The sequence below is a fragment of the Nannospalax galili genome, unplaced genomic scaffold (assembly GCF_000622305.1).
Source record: "Nannospalax galili isolate Female #2095 unplaced genomic scaffold, S.galili_v1.0 scaffold612, whole genome shotgun sequence".
NCBI lineage: Eukaryota > Metazoa > Chordata > Mammalia > Rodentia > Spalacidae > Nannospalax > Nannospalax galili.
In genome coordinates this window covers 3618856-3635337 of record NW_008333388.1, presented here as the reverse complement: position 1 = coordinate 3635337, position 16482 = coordinate 3618856, and the positions used below count along the sequence as shown (strand labels likewise).

Here is a 16482-nt window from a genome sequence, read left to right as displayed (position 1 = left end):
GGTGATATTCTTCCATTTACAGCAAATCTGATGGACAAAGTCTACGATTAGAAAACAATAAAGAAGCTTGATGCGCTCCATGGAGATGCAGACCATGGTTAGTAAGCGCCACCTGCTGGTGGAATTGGGTACTGAGGCAAGCTGTATTTCTGAGCAGGGAATGAATAAATACAAAACTCCTGAACAGAGAAATAAATGTCCAATAAAAAGATGACGATGGTATGGACAGAGATCCCACAGTCTAGGAGATGCCCCCAGGATCCTGAGTTCTTGCAACTAAATGACTTCCTCATTTTCTGCCAACTAGTTTCCATAAGGGAACTATCAACTACATGTTAACCCCATGTGCCCTAGTATCAACCCTCTTTACCATGATTTTCAAAGCATCCTTTGGAAGACTGCCGCAGCCCAGTCAGACTAGATGGACAGTGCTGTGATGGGAAGGAACAGCCTCATGCTACAGCAATTCACCTCAGTGGCTTGTTGGAATACACCTCTCTCCAAAAGCCAGAGGCTCTCCAAATTGATCATCTGTGTGTGATCCCTACCTTTGACTCTCCACTGTGTGATGAGCCCTGTACCATCTCAGCCACTTTTTTGTGTTTTTATTTCTTTTGTGTGGTGGAGTGAGTGTTCATATGGGGGGGGGGCAGGTAGGGATGTGTGGAAACCAGAGATCAACCTCAGGTGTCGTTCCTCAGTCACTGTCACCTTTGTTTTTGAGACAGGGTCTTTCACAAGACCATCAGGCTCGGCTGGCTGGCCAGTGAGCTCCAGGGATCCTCTCTGTTTCCTCCTTCCCAGTGCTGAGGTTATAGGCATGTGTCACCACGCCTGGCTTTTTACATGGGTTTGGTGGAACAAACCAGGCCCTCACGCTTGTGCAGCAAGCCTTTACCAGCCAAGCTACCTCCCCAGCCCTCTGTTTTTTTCTTTCCTCCCCATTGCAAATGAAGGAGTGTGGACTATAGGAAATCTAGTATGAAAACAGGCCAGGGAGTACGCAGGTTTTAGGCAGCTTTATTGAATTAGTTGCATGGAGAAGCAGGCCCTCCCAGGAGCATCAAATGCAGGCATTAATGTGCAGAATCCAGAGGAAGGAGAGGCTGGTAGGGTAGAGGCCTAGTCACTTGGAGACATGCGGAGCTCTCTGTGGGGGCTGGGGCTACCTCAGGGAGTCAGCTGCACTCTGAGGCTCCCACATATGAAAAAGCAATGCCACGTCTCATTCCACTCTGAAGAAAGAACAGGAGGGGATGGGAAGGGGGGTCAAGAAACAGCCACTGACACCTACATTCTTATCATGAAGGGAAAACATTCCCAAAGGGAAGAAAATAAAATTCCCGGGGGTTTCCTGGCTCACACTTGGGATCTGGCCATAGATGACCCACATAGTCCTTGTCTGGACTCCTGGGGACTTACCAGCCCCTCCGGGTCACAGACGGGCCTGCTTACCGGGTCTTCCTGCGGTATTCCTGCAGCGCCTTCTCTGCCACTGTGTCCATGAATTTAGGGTTGTCCCTGGAGACTTCTTCTGGGATCACCACTGTGATGGGGTCAGAGTCAAACAGCTTCACAACCACCTCAGTGACACGGGAGGGGGTGTCTGAGTCAGAAGAATGGGTCGTCACCTGGGCAGAAAAAGGGAAGAGTTTTGTGGCTACAGTGCTGGCCTTCTGCAACAAAGGACATGGAAGTTCATCAGGACGGCTGATGCGTTACTTATTACTGATCTAGAGAATGCAAAGCAAACTCCACAATTTAAAGGGGCAAATGCTATTTAAAAATGGTCAGCTTAGCAGGTGCTCCAGAAAGTAAGAGTGATTTTCAAATGTTTTCTTATTTTCTTGGTTCTTTTTTGTTTTGTCTGAGATAGGGTCTCACTATGTAGCCAGGATGGCCTCCAACACCCCACCCTCACAATTCATCAATGCTAGGATTGCAGGTATACCCCATCATACATAGCCCAAATGTTTTCTTTGCACCAATGCTGGCCACGCTGTAGTTCAAAGCAGGGGTACAGGGCTCCTGTCACTAAAGAAAACTGGTTCTCACTGGCAGACAACAATAACCTAATTCATATGCCATTCAGCATGGTGCAGGGCAGGAAAGCAGCTTTGAGAGAGTCCAAGCTTTGCAGCCTGGCAAACAGGTCAATGACTCAAGGGAATTGCTCCAAGATGCACATTCCTTTTTGTTTAGTATTTTTTTGTTTTATGTGTATGAGTGTTTTTCCTGTATGTATGTTAGTTCACTCATGTCACGTAACGCCCACCGAGGCCAGAAGAGAACAAAAATCCCCCTAGAACAAGGGTTACAAATGGTTGTTAGCCACCATGTGTGTGCTGGGAACCAAACCGCAGGTCCTCTGGAAGAGCAGCCAGTGCTCTTAACCACTGAGCCATCTCTCCAACCCCCAAGCTGCCCATCCTTAGACAAGCTGTAGAATGTCTCAACTTTCCTCATTTTGGATATTTGACCTCAGTGGGTGAAGATATTTCAATGTTTTAATATGTGTATGGTTTTCCTATTTCCAGCCACATGATAAACACCCAGTCAAAAATCATAATTGCTCCTGTGTGGTTCCTTTGTTCCACTGCACCTCTGGGAGGCATATGTCATCTCTAGATCACACCACGGGCCCCTAGCATCAGTGTGCTGCTGGGACCCAGCTCACCGTGGAGACCCGCAGGTAGTACTGGTCTTCACCCTGAGTGAGGTTAGCCAGCTGGGACACCCAGTTGAACTGCTCATTGAGCTGCTCCAGCAGGGACGAGGTGTTGAACATCTTCCTCTGATAGGACTGAAGCAGCTCGTTGTAATGCTGGGTCAACCTCTCAGCCACCAGGAGGGAGTCGTTGAGCTCCTGCCGAAGGTGAGCCTGGGCAGGGTTGTTGGTCGAACAGTCTGCCCAGAGAAGGTAAAACAGAGGCAGAAGCAGGAAGGGAAAGTTAAAGGAGGATGAAAGGCCAATGGAAAATGGCTCCTGCAGCCGGAACCCAAAGCAGCGATACCCTACGTGGAGGTCCACATGCCAGTGTGGTTCCCAGCAAACTAGCTCCTTCCAAATGTAAATCAAGGTTCTGCCTCTTTGTGCTCTGGAAATGAAGTCAGCTGAACTAAGCTGTGTGTGAGTCATCTGACTGACTTATCTTTGGGTGGCAGGTCCGTCTATCCTTCGTGACATAGAAGCCATACCAACCACACTCCAACGACCCTGGATATCAACTACTCCATGTTCTCAGACCTAGAGCTGCTCTCTCTCACTGCCTTAGTTATTCCCAGGAATCATTTCCAAAGAAGAGGAACCTTCTGTGTACCAGATGCTACACAGAGAGCAAGACCATTACTCATGGATGTGATACCTACTGTGAACCTGGTGTTCCTGAGCAGAGAAGCATTGTTCATTTATGTGGTACCTACTGTGTACCAGACACACATCGGGTGCTCCAGGTGTCCTTTTCTCTAAAACTATGCTTGATTTTGACTTGAGCACCGACACTCCTATTTTATCAGTAATCAAACAGGTTCCCAGATGTAGGAAACTTCCCGAAATCCATAGAAGAAATCATCTGTGGAGCGGAGATTGAATACAAGTCAAGTCTCCAGCTCCTCAACTTGGGCTCCACCTACTCTGAGCCTATGGTTCTAGGACATTCGCCAACCTTGTCTTTTGAGCATATTTGCAGAGGTGGTGGCAATTCTGGTCCCCTGAACCCCAGCAGCAAAAGAGCTAGCCAGGGCTCCAGATCACAAAGTACAACTGCCCGGTGGCTGGGGATCAGTCCTTGCCTGCCCTGTCCATCCCCAGCTGTCCAGAGAGCTCATGGATGGAGCAGGAAAACTGCCATTTTTCCTTTCCATCCTCAAATGCACTGCAGCTTGTCAGATTTACGAGGTCTGGAAGGTGTCTATATTCTCTCAAAACCAATTTTTGCTCCTCGTAAATTGTGATTTTTTTTTTTTAATATCCAAGAGGAGCTACGTCAAAACTAAGTACATCAGAGGAAAGGACAGCTTTGTGGAATGCCTGTGGTAACTGCAGTCATTTCTGCTAAAATAAGATAAAACCTTATGTGAGTCAAGAAATGAGAGCAGAGACAAGAAGTCAGATTGGGAGAAAATCTGTAACGGATAACCTGACACTCATCCCAAGAAATAAGAAAATCAAAGAAAAGTCATTGCCAGCCCAGACAGTCTAGAATAGTAGTTCTCAACCTGGGGCCATATTGCCCACAGGGGAACATTCAGGGAGTTCTGAGGACATTTTTGATTGTCACAGTGGAGGAAGCATTGCTCTTGGCATCTGGCAGGTCGAGGCCAGAGATGTTGCTAAAGATCCTACAAAGTGCCAAGGTCAGTCCCACAGGGCTGAAAGTGAGATAGCCCAGGCTAGAGTTCTCTGACAGAGGGGGCACATATAACTGCAAGCATCTTAAACAATAGGTAATGAGTGACAGAGAGGGTGATGTGTGAACTATGATCACTAAGTCTGATGTGAGAGGTTCAGTCTAGGCCCCTAAGGCAACTGGCTTTCCCATGGTCAGGCTCTCCAGGCATTTATACTATTCTTTTTAATTTTTTAAGATTTATTTATTTATTTATTTTGTATGAGTGCTATGCCTTCATATAAGTGTGCCCATGTTGTGCAATGCTCGAAGAGGACAGAAGGAGGCATCAGGTCCCCTGGAGCTGGAGTTACAGATGGTTGTTAGCCTCTATGCAGGTGCTGTGCTGGGATTTGAACCCAGGTCTTCTGCAAGAACAGTCAGTGCTCTTAAGCACTGGGCCATCTCTCCAGCCCACTTTTACACTATTCTGATATTTTCATGGACAAAGGCCACAGGTGTGGTCCTGTTCTTTACTATAACTTCATGCCATAGCCTTTGAAAGTACTTGTGTTTAGTTTGCATGGGCTTCTAAAGTCACAGGAATGAGGCTAGGAATATTTAACCAGGCTCTGAAGGCTGGTGATGACCAACCACAGGTATTAAGTAACAGCAAAGCCACAGATCGATCTACTCACTATCTACAAGAAGGGAGGTTAACTCTTACTGATCTGAGCAAGGATGGCTGTATACCAGGAGCAACCATAGACTATGGACTCAAAGAAGGGGAATGTGATTGATAGACAGATCTGACAAGACTGCGGGGAACAGTTTTGCTTTTGTTGTTGTTTGTGTTTCCTATTTTATTTGAGACAAAGTCTCACTATGTAGGCCAGACTAGTCTTGAACTCACCACCCTCCTACCTCAGCCTCTCATGTGCTAGAATTACAGGCCTGTACCACCAAGCCCAGTTTCCATGGGGAACTGATGAAGGGAAGTAATTCCTCTTCTCAGAGACTAATCCCACAGGAACTTTTCCAGAATGCCAGGGACCACTGCCACAAGGACAAAGTGCAGGGTCCCCAGGAAAAGACTCCAGAGTGTCTTCACAAGCTTGCTGGAGTGGGAGGCCTGGTAATCTAAATCACTCGGTCTTTCTGCAACCCAAGCTTCCTCCTCTGAGAGATGGGATAAGAACTGTACCCAGCACACAAGGTCATCCTGAGGGATGAGTAAATACCTGTGGATTGTTTACAACAGTACCTGGCACGTGGTGAAGGCTTGTTAAACAAAATGCACACTGTCTAAGATTTCATAATCAACAGTGAAAAACAACAGCTCTACTGTGCTTGGCACTGGGAACAGAATAACCAGGGGGAATCAGTTGTGGATCACTGGGGACTATAGTCAGCTATAAGGGTGATGCCCACTGAGGACTGCCAGTTTACCATGGGACATCCGGGATGTTAGGCCCTTTGGATATAACTCACTGACCTAAGGAATAACTTGAATTAGCACCTGATTTCAGGTGCTAGGGGGCTAGTGCAGTGGTAGAACACTTCCTAGTATGCACTGAGCACTGAGTCCTATCCCAGCACCAAAATACTATCCATGAAAACCCAACATATACATGAGGAACTCAGACCACACCAGGGTGAGGACTTTCCTGGGGACCACAGCTCAGAGGCACAAAGCTGGTCTCTGGGTAAGGGCAGAACTGGCGAGTCACAGACAAGCCAAGGACACAGGGGCGGCTTGCAGACTGGTCCCCAACTCACCCACAGACAAGATCTCTTGGCATTTATCACACTGGCCCTTCATCTTCAGACACCCAGTAGAGTTGTGGCGAATCTCCTTGCACACAGCACGGTCATCATCACCTTTTGGACATGTATGAGGGGAGAAAGAGGCAGACTGAGTCATTCAGCATGTCAGAAGTGGCCCCTCTGGTGGTGACACCTTCACACCTCCACTCAACTCTGTGGTCGGGGCCAGTTTCAACTTGGTTGTTTCCCTCCAGACATGGGCTTTCCCTGTGGCTCCTTGAAGACATGCCTCTGGCTGTTCAACAGGTACAGATCCCCCTCCACCATCTCTATCTGAGGAGACCTCTCCTGTCACATTCCCTCAGCTCTGTGCCCTCTGGCATCGAAGCCCGCTTTGTTCTGAATTCTTGACTTGAGGCTCTCCTTAGTTGGCCAGCAAACCCCAGAAAGCAGGAGTATGTCCTGACAACACAGAGCTCCTTATACACTGGAGCTGTAAGAGGTTTGTATTTGGTGCCAGGTCCACCCATGTTTCCAGTACAAACCATACCACATAGGGCATGGTGCTGACAAAGCATTGATGAGGAGAATCACTCCTCAGATACTGAGTCACATCCATGTTACATTTCATTCTTTCAGACATTGCACACTAAGGTCATGGCTGTGAACACCTTCTTTAAGGCTATGACAGTTCACTGCCTAGAAAGGCAGGTCTCCCACATCATATCCTCCGAATTCCCAAGGGAAAAAAAAAAAGACTATGAGTCCATAGGAGAAGCAGCCAGAGTCAAATCCTGACTGTACAGGGTCCAATCCCTGCAGAGTTAGACCATGCTTTGTCAACTGTAAAACTTCAGATGCATTGGTTCACCCATCGCTTAGCTCCTTTCTTCTGTAAATGGAGAGAATACCACCCTTAGGGGACATAGAAATGACACACTCTAAGCCCCAGCAGAATCCTAGCATCTGATGGGTTCCCATCCCTTCTTGGAAAGAAAAGCACCTCCTTCTGACCTCTTAAGAAATCTGTGTCTGGGAACTGGAAGGCTGAGCTGTGAAATGGAGCATCCATGGCCTGTTGAGCCTGGTGTATCATCTCAAAGAAAGGCTGGAACATGTTGTGGAAACTCAGGGGCCCGTAGTGGGAGAAAGGCAAGAGGCTGCGGACCAAACGGGACTTGGGGTAGAGGAAGTGAGACCTCCTGTGGGGAAAGCCAAGGGGTGGGAAGAAGTGGGTGTCTTGGGGCTCATGGGTGAAGAACCGGTCCTGGAAGAGTGTGTCCATGATGCTGGATGCTCGGGTGAAGCTGTCCTGCATGGCATCGAGGACATGGCTCTGCTGCCGGTCGCTCTCCAGCAGGGAGTCAATGCGGTCGCCGTTCATCCAGAAGTAGAAGGGTGAGCTCTGGTTCAGGAACTCCTCCAGCTGTGACAAGAACAGCACGGTAAGGAGGCACGCACCCCAGCCATGGCCTCCAGCGTTCCTGAGGGACTAGTTTTCTCTTACAGCACAGCCACACTGCAGGTGACCAGAGTCCCCACTGGACTGCTTCCTAGTATCCTGTCAGGCTAGTGCTCCTCCATCTACCTTCCACTGTGAGACTCACAAGTCCTATCACTTTAGAGAAGTCAGCTACTGAGGAAAGCCACCCCTACTTAACTGCTCAGCCTTTAGGAAACAGCAAATTTTACTGAGTCCCAACTAAGTGAAGCTCACAGGTAGGGGCAGAATCAATGTTAATACACTAAAAATTCTTAAATCTTTCTGCCTAAATGGGCGCAGGGTTCTGTCATACCACAAGGTCACTTGCTATGTTATCCGGCTAATCACTAAAGGTCTTCTACTGACTTGCATACTTGCGATGATTGCTTATGTCTGCACTCGTGGCAGACATCACCAATTGACCATGGTGCAAGAAGGGCATATAGGCAGCCAGTACTAATCAGTCGCATCCAGTGTGTGGAGTGAAGCACAGATCATCCGTTCCCCACATTCCCCACGCAGAGCTCAGACCACACACACAACCCCTTTTTACCTGGCGGCCAACCAGGCCTGAGCCGCTTCTGCAGACTCGTGCATAGAACTTCATGCATGTCTGCTTCAGGCAGGGCTTACACTCTTCCCAGAGGGCCATCATGGTCTCGTTGCACACTTCGGGGTAAGCCTTCAGCTTCATTTCAGAATCCCTGGTCTCATCCAGGGCATCCTTCAAGAAGACACAAGGTGAGGTGAGCCACGCAGAGACCCTGGTTTCTCCCCTCGTAGGCCCTCCAGCCCCACAGGCCTCCCAGGTCTGTGCAGTATGCTCACTGCCCGCCCCTGCTCCTGTCCACGACTTCCCTGTCACCTATCTGTAGTGCTCTCCCCCTCCCAGCTCTCAGCATCCTCTCATCCTTCAAGGCCCAGCTGGTCCCCAAGTCTTCCCTGATCTCTCTGACTCACTGCTTTGACAGTGTCTCCCACAGGATCCAGCCACCCCCTTACACCTCACTTCCTGTTCTCATCTTCCAGAGGAGGCCATTCTCCTGTTTCTATTGTAAGCCGGGCCTCTGACCCAGTAATTGACTCAAAGGACTGCCAAAATAAATTTTTTAAATCCTCTGCCTAAAAGTAATTGTGTTAGTTTATAGCAAATGTGTGTGTGTGTATATATATATATATATATATATAGCAAATGTACATATGTGTAGCTACATGTATATATTCTGATGTGATATGTATGTATGCATCAGAATCAACTTAGAGGCTCAAATGTAGAGGACAGGTTAAACAAATGAACACAGCAACACCCCCTTATCGGTGGCCTCAGCTCTCTGGTCAACCACAGTCTAAAAATATAAATTGTCAGGCTGTGAGGAATTAAGACATTTGAGAGCAAGAGGAACTATATCTGTACAACCTTCACTACCGCATATTGATATAATTGTTCTTATTATGATGGTTCGATCTTACTGTATGTGATTTATAAATTGAACTCTATCCTTGATAGGTATGCATATATAGGACAAAATGTAATATTTAGGGCTTCATACTACGCATGGCTGGAGGCATTCACTAAGGGTCTTGAAAATGTCTTCGGTGGATAAAGGGTGATGACTGTATATCCAAAGGAAAGAGTACAAGGATTTCACGTTAATTTTTAAATATCACACTAAGCACTTTCATGTTAAAAATAATTTTGAATACAGCTATTCTATTATGGGTGAGTGGTAGAAGAAAAGAATAGTAAAAAAAAAAAAAAAAAATAGCTCAGATGTTGCAATGATCTCCCCTCCTGAGTCCTGCCACCCCTATCCAGAGCAGGGTTTAGAAAAATCTATTGAAATGAATCTGGGCTTCAGGCCCTGGGCCAGGCTTATAAGGCAACCAGATCCAAGAACTCGCCCCTAAGGCTTTCACAAGTAAATATGCTTTCCCTGTTCCTTCTGCACAGCTCCAGCATCAGCTGACAGTCCTGCAAGGACTGCACTAAGGGTCACCATGGCAACCCAGCAAGACACCTGCCTCCCTCCCCTCCCAGCAGGGAGGGCTAGGGTCCAGCCATCCCTCAGCCTTACCTCTTTCTTCTTTTTGGCCTCCTCTAAAACGTTGAGCAGGGACTTGCGCTCTGCATTTGTTTTCTCTATTAGAGTCTTTATCTGTTTCACCCCCTGGACAGCATTTTGAATTTCCTTATTAATGTACTTACTCCCCTGGGTGGACATTTCTGCAAGAAGAAGGAAGGCAGGATGAGGGGAGAGGAAGAGAGGCACCAGGAGATAGCCCTGCGGCCAGCTGGAACGTCAGAAAGTGTGCTCTGATGGATGGTGGCTGTTGAGCTGGAGTACCATCACCACATCCCATGGGTGGCGGCTGTCAAGCTGGGGTACCATCACCACATCCCATGGGTGGTGGCTGTTGAGCTGGGGTACCATCACCACCATCCCAGCAGGCAGCAGACCACATGGCACCTGTCTTGCCCCTTTGCCTCATCACACAGCTCATGGACTCCACCCTACGGCTCAGAAACACAAACGACAGGCACAGCCTGGAGAAGGAGAGGGAGCCCAGTGCTATGTCTGACCTCCACCATGCCACCTGGGGAGACAGCGGCCACAAAGGGACTTTCAAGGAAAAGAGGGAAAAAAGTGATGGGTACCTTCTTAGGCATCAAAATATAACAAATTTCTATTCATTTAGATAATGATCTTTCTAGAGCTCAGCTTAATTCAACCTTTGCACATCTTTGTTCCAATGTACAGTGCCAGGTGGTAAAGACAGGAAGTTGAATGAAATGGCACCGTTCACCATGGAAACAGGAAGATAAATGAATAGCTCATTCACTCTGGAGACTGTAAGCAAGGCACAGCAGCAGGTGACGGAGGCAATGACACATCATGTCACGGAAGAACCATTTACCCGGTATTTATCCTATGCCAAGCACCATGCCCCACACTTCATGTGCACTTTAACAGCTACACCCATCCAATGAGGAAAAGAACTGGGGTGGGGGAGATTTCAACTATGCAGGCCTGGAGGTCAGTGGTACAAATGACGCTCATAGCTAATAATATTGTGTTCTGTACTTGCAGTGTAATTAGAGAATACATTCTGAACATTCGAACTACAAAAGTTGAGGTGACTACGTGAGGTGCTGGATATGCCAAGGGCTTGACAGTGAGAATCGTTTCACAATGCACACCACTATCAAAGCATCAGGTTGTAGTCCACAATTTATCATTTTGATTTCTCAGTAAAGCTGGGGTGGGGAAGAAGCAGTGCGATGAAATCAAGAGAACTGCCCCCAGGTTATAGCTAGAGAGAGTAGAGGGCAGAGTCACACTCGGGCCTGATGCAAACATCCGGGTCTTTAATGAAGAGCCCACAGAATGGGTCAGTTATGAGCAAGGAGGTTGGGAGGGAAGAAGACAGAAGGAAAGGACAAGGACAGACGGAAGGAGGGAGGGCAGATTTCCAGGAAGCTCTTGAAGAGGGACTCTCAGATAAGTACTCCGTGGGGCACTGTACTTACCTTCCTTGAGAAGGAACCTGGTGGAACCAAGTTTCTAGAAGGACAGGTAAGGGACACATGGGCAAGAGCTCTGGATGTCCCCACAAAGGAGAGACTGACAAAGTTTCAAATGGTCCAGGCACAGCTTTAAGAGAAGGCAAGAGAGCCAGGTGAGGGGACCAGGAAGGAACAGATGAGTGAAATGCAGCAGCCAGAGGGCCTTGGGACATGTAGAAGTCACCTGACCACAAAGAACAGCAGGGAGCCAGGGCTCAGAGACTTGGAAAGAACAGGGACAGCAACAGACCCAGGGCACAAGATGAAAACAGCCTTCAGCACTTGGGGACTGAGCTTGGACATGTGGCCCTGCCCTGGGCCTTACTACCTCCAGCTGAGGGACCACACGCTTGGTCTACTTGCCCTCGAGCTCGTTGTCGGAGACCAGCTGCTCTCCCAGGACCCCGCCATCCTCCCAGGTCAGCAGCAGGCCCACGCACAGCAGGAGAATCTTCATGGTGCTGCCTCCTCTGAGTCTGGAGTCCTAGCACGCTCTGTTGGGAGAGAACAGGAAAATGTCATGGTAACAGCAGGGCAGCTTACAGGTTTCCTGCAGCCTGCCACAGTTTCCGGGGAAAGGGGGTAGGCTGGGAATGTGTGGCTCTCATCTGTCCCTCAGCAGGCACTACTCCAGTTTACTCCTGAGGAATGAGGGAGGAAAGGTAATAACTTTGACACCTTCAAAAGAAAATAAAGGCAGAGGCACTGGGAGGAACCATAGCTTAGCTGCATAGAAGATCCCAGAGGATCCCAGAGTTGGAAGAGCCAGGCTCCAAGCCAAGTCCCTTTCTTGCTATAAGAACTCTGACTGCCTAGGCAGGACACATGAGCCTCCTGTGTCCAGAACTCCTTGTCTCCAAAGCACATCCAGCATACCAAATACTGAAGGCACCTCTTTTGGACCACGCATTCATCCCTGTCCCATTGCAGTGGGACTGAACTCTCATCCACGGAAGACATTACCAACCAGTTACAACCCCACGCCCTCCTGAGAACCCCAGGGCTATCTGAGTGAGTGTGCTTTGCAAGGTAAGGGCAAAGCCAGAGATTAAAAGTGAGCTTCCACGAAAGCCCCTTCAGAAGGACAGGACCATTGCCTTTGCCAAGCCCCTTTCACATGCTTATTCCCTCTAAACCTACACCCAGCATGCCCTGCCAAGGTGGCCCTGCCACCACTGGGCTGGCTGCCCTGAGCCAGAGAACACAGGCCGCAGCCCTTGTATTACACAATGGATCCTTTCCCAGAAGCTGGACTGGCTGCATAAAGCAGACACCCCTGCACCCCCAAGCCTACCCAGAACCACTTATTTGGGCTCACTAACTTCCTACAACCACAGAAACAGGGAAAGGGTGGGCTCTCCTTCCTGAAATGGCTCATATCTAAAACCTGCTCTCAGCTGGGCAGCTCCATCTGAAAACCGGGTAGATCATTAATAAGAAAGGCCTCTGCTGGGGCATAATTAGGCACACAGCACAAAGGCGCTATGTGGGAGGAGAGAACGGCACTTTCCTGGTGATGGGTGGGTGGCTAGACAAGCCTGAATTCAGATCCACCAGGAAGGCACTGATCCCATGGGCCTCCCAACTACTCACCAAGGCCTAGCATGCCTCTGACAGGGACAGCCCCTCTGTGCAATCAGAGATGAAGTCACAGAAATACCTGCAGGCAGGGCAGAAGCCCCAACCACAATTACTTTTGGGAAATCTACTCCATATCCTTGGAAATGGGTTCTGACCAGAGGACAGAATTGAGTCTTGAAGAAGTGGGGTCAGGGCCGCCAAGTCAGACCACTGACTGTGGGAGGGAGGGCGGGTCAAGATGAGCTGCAGCGGGCCTGGGGCCTGTCACCAGAAGCTATCAACATCAAGCTTCCATATGAGGAAAGTGTGCTCTCACAAGCATCTGTTATAGGATCTCCCACTCAACTTCTCCATTTCCAGAGGGAGTCCAAAGCACAGGGACAGGGCAGGGCTCCCAAGACCCACTGTAAGATGGTGGCCACCCTAGCATCAGGGCCCAGCCCTCCCAAATCTCAGATTAGTATTCTTTTTTATTTTTATTTTTATTTACGTGTATGTATGGGGGGTATGCTCATGTGTGTGAGGGCTGGGGAGGAGGGATCAGAAGAGGATGCCAGAGCCCCTGGAATTACAAGTGGTTGTGAGCCACCTAACATGAGTGCTGGGAACAGAACCTAGTCTTCTACAGAGCAACCAGCACTCGTAACCTCTGAGCCATCTCCAGCCCTTCAGATTAGTGTTCTTTCCTTGATACCAAGAGACTTAATCTCTGAACCTTAGTTTCTTTGTCTGTAAAACGGACCTGGTATAGGCCTCAAAGAAATCAGCCTCTACTTTGTGAAGCTCTTAAGAATTCCCCAAAATCTGGTGATGATGCTGACTCCAGCCAGGCCCGAACCTTCGAACCTGCTGGCCTCACAAGCTCAAAGGTGCCAAGGTGGTGCTGGTCCAAGGACAAGCTGCCCAGCCTGGTGCCCTCTCTCCACATTGCCGTCGGACTTCCCCTCCTCATGTGGAGGTTTGGCCTAGCTCTGGCTGCCAAATGCCCTAAGTGGCCACTGGGGCCAAGGACCACCGTCCCAGGTACCACGCTGCAACCTCTTCCGTCTCTATTTCCTTCCTTTTCTCCATGTGTTCTTATAAAACAGACCCTTTAAAAGACCTGTGGCTGCATTTGCAGTTTATTTTCCTCACAAGGTTGAGCCCTAAGCTGTGCTTTCGCGAGCATCTATTATAGAATCTGCACACTCTTTAAATTCCTAACTTCTCCCTTTAAAAACTAGCCGGGCTTGGTGGCACATGCCTTTAATCCCAGGAGTCAGAGGCGGGCTGATTTCTGTAAGATCGAGGTCTACATAGTGAGTTCCAGGCCAGCTGGGGCAGCAGGGGGACTCAGCATCTATAAAATAATCGGATGGGATCAGCCTTCTGGGTCCTGACAAAGCTTGTCTCTAATGGATTAAGTACACTGGAGTCAGAGTAAGATGGATTAGGGCGGTTGCAGGATGTACTTAAATTTACACAACATCTTATTTACAATGCGCTTTCCCTGGAGCTGGAAGGGAGGCGCAAACAAGATGACTCAGGCGCGCAGGGCTCCAGCCACCAGGCAGAGATCCCCACCTCGCAGCCGAGCGCTGCGGAGAGGCCCTGCGCCAGCCGCTCGTACCCCCGTGCCTCCGCAGTGCGCATCAGGCTCCAAACCTCAGTTTCCCTGTGTTTTTCAAAAAAGAAGACCTTTACACCCGGTCAATTTAAGTCATAAAACTGTGATTGATTGGAGTTAATGAGCACGGAGACTCGAGATTCAGGCTGCGCCCAGTGCCCCAGTATAAGGCCTCTGCCTCAGCCACCCGGGGATGGGGCTCCCCAAGGCTGCGTCATTCCTCCCCACCTGCCCGCCCATCCCTCCCGGTGAGGTTTCTGCGCAGGGGTATGAAAGATGGGGACCTCTCACCGGTCGGTGGTGCAGCCTCCCGTGCGCTCCTCCTGGCGATGCGGGGTGGTGAGCACAGTGAGGCGCCCTATTTATACCGCTCGGCTCGCGTACACCCCCTTTGGGGCTGGCTGCAAACCTGCGTGACTCACGCCCAGAGAATGCCGGGGAATACACCGGGAGCTTTCTGGAAGCCCGGAGGTGGGGGCGTGGGTGCAACACCCTGCAGGTAGCACCGGGGGGCGCACGGGCACCGCTAAAGGCCGCGCCGATCTCAGGGGTATCCTAGATCTGTGATTGCTTTGGTCCCCGCGGGCTAACGAGGGCCTCACAGTGGGGTATCGTGCCCCAGTAAGAAAACTTGGGAACCCCTCAACTCCACTACTGTAGTACAGCCTCAGGAGTTCACCCCTGACCCCCGCCCTATTGAAGAGTCAGCGTTCACATCAAAACGCTCGGTTTCTCTTGTCCCATTTGAATAGGGTGAGGGTGAGCCGGGCATTGTGCTAGGAGAGAGTATGCATGAAGTTTTGAAATGCCGGGCTACTTAAACAGCACGCTGGGCTGGTCGCCGCTGGCAGATGGATAGGCTGGGCCAGAAAGAAACAAACAATGAGCTAAGTGTACCCTGGGGGACTCCCAAAGGCCTCCCCTGGCTCTGAGACCCAGAGAGCTTAAAAATTGTCGCGGTGCGCTTGAGATCAGGCAGAAAGGATGGCACTGGACCCAGGAACCTCACAATTAAAGTACACTGTCATATTTTCTCTGTACTTACTGATGGGTGAGATGGGTGTTCAGTAAGGACCCAACCACTCACATTCCTATAAGCAACCCTAATGAAATTGATGGGGGCAGGGGGAACTAGCTGGAAAGAGAAGGGAACTACCTGAGAGGGAAGGGGACAGGAGAGGGTAATGGGGTGAACGTGATCAAAATACATTGTATACATATTTGAAAATGTCATGATTAAACTAATTATATATAATTAATATATGCTAATAAAAACCTTTTAAAATATTTTATTTAGTATTTTTTTTATTTTATATGAATGTATTGCCTGCATGTATGTAAGTGAACCCATGTCATGCAGTGCCAACAGAGGTCAAAAGGGGGCGTTGGATCCCCTGGAACTGGAGTTATGGAACATTGTTAGCTGCCATGTGGGTGCTGGGAATTAAACCTGGGTTCTCTGCAAGAGCAGCCAGTGGTCTTAACCACTGAGCCATCTCTCCAGACCCATAAAATCCTTTTTTAAAAAACATGCTGTCTCAGACGTGGCATTCACAGTGTTTCTGAAAAGGGACCTCTTGGAAGTTTTGCCCTGTTGAATAAGCGGCTGGATCTGTGTCCAGCTGGGTTGAGAAGCCCCAGCTGTCTTCTGCTGAGAGCAGTGACATCTGTTGCACCTCTGGCAGGGAAAGGAAAGCCTGGAAGCCCCTGCCTTTCTGTTCCTTCTTGAGAAAGAAGCCAAGTTTCCCTCTCTGAACCCTAGAACACTGGCCTGTCAGGGGACAAGGCAAGGGGCTGGTGCTGCTCTTTGAGTTGCTGTGGAGACAGGTGACCAAGCAGGTGCAGGCAGCTGGTTCCCAGTAGCAGGCCTTGAAGACTATGTGAAAGAGAGGGATACCTGAAAGCAAGATGTGTGGTCAGGCTTAGTTTCTCCTTCATGCCTATAAAGGTACAGCCATGAGGCCCAGTTTCCTTCTACCCAAAGCCCAGGGGCTACCAGGATCCAGTCCTTTCCCAAAAGGCAGCCTTCAGGAAGTTTCTAGGCCTAGAAAGAAGCTGGGCAATGGCCAAAATCCCAGCTGTGCCCGGAGTGCCCATAGACCAATCACGCTGCCCTCAGGCCTCAGTTTCTTCCGTCTGGATGAGGATGGAT

The 16482-nt window shown here is 49.3% G+C and overlaps 1 protein-coding gene across 1 annotated transcript; it reads right to left on the bottom strand.

The window, feature by feature from the left end:
* Positions 1 to 1000: 1000 nt before the first annotated feature.
* Positions 1001 to 14772, bottom strand: Clu (clusterin). Its single transcript, XM_008828143.3, has 9 exons — positions 14622 to 14772; positions 11507 to 11637; positions 9654 to 9802; positions 8132 to 8302; positions 7110 to 7521; positions 6108 to 6209; positions 2678 to 2907; positions 1456 to 1631; positions 1001 to 1235 (listed from the first exon to the last, which is right to left on the bottom strand). Exons 2-9 carry the CDS (start codon positions 11598 to 11600, stop codon positions 1226 to 1228), a joined length of 1344 nt encoding a protein of 447 aa, XP_008826365.1. The 5' UTR covers positions 11601 to 11637; positions 14622 to 14772; the 3' UTR covers positions 1001 to 1225.
* Between the last annotated feature and the right edge of the window lie 1710 nt (positions 14773 to 16482).

Bases quoted from the DNA above. Each gene is read 5' to 3' on its own strand.
- Clu (XM_008828143.3), bottom strand. From the start codon at position 11,600: ATGAAGATTCTCCTGCTGTGCGTGGGCCTGCTGCTGACCTGGGAGGAT. The intron at 6,210-7,109 runs GTCAGAAGGAGG...CATGTCCAAAAG, and splicing joins AGACACAGATTTCTTAAGAG to GTGATGATGACCGTGCTGTG. The intron at 1,632-2,677 runs GTGAGCTGGGTC...TTTTCTGCCCAG, and splicing joins ACTACCTGCGGGTCTCCACG to GTGACGACCCATTCTTCTGA.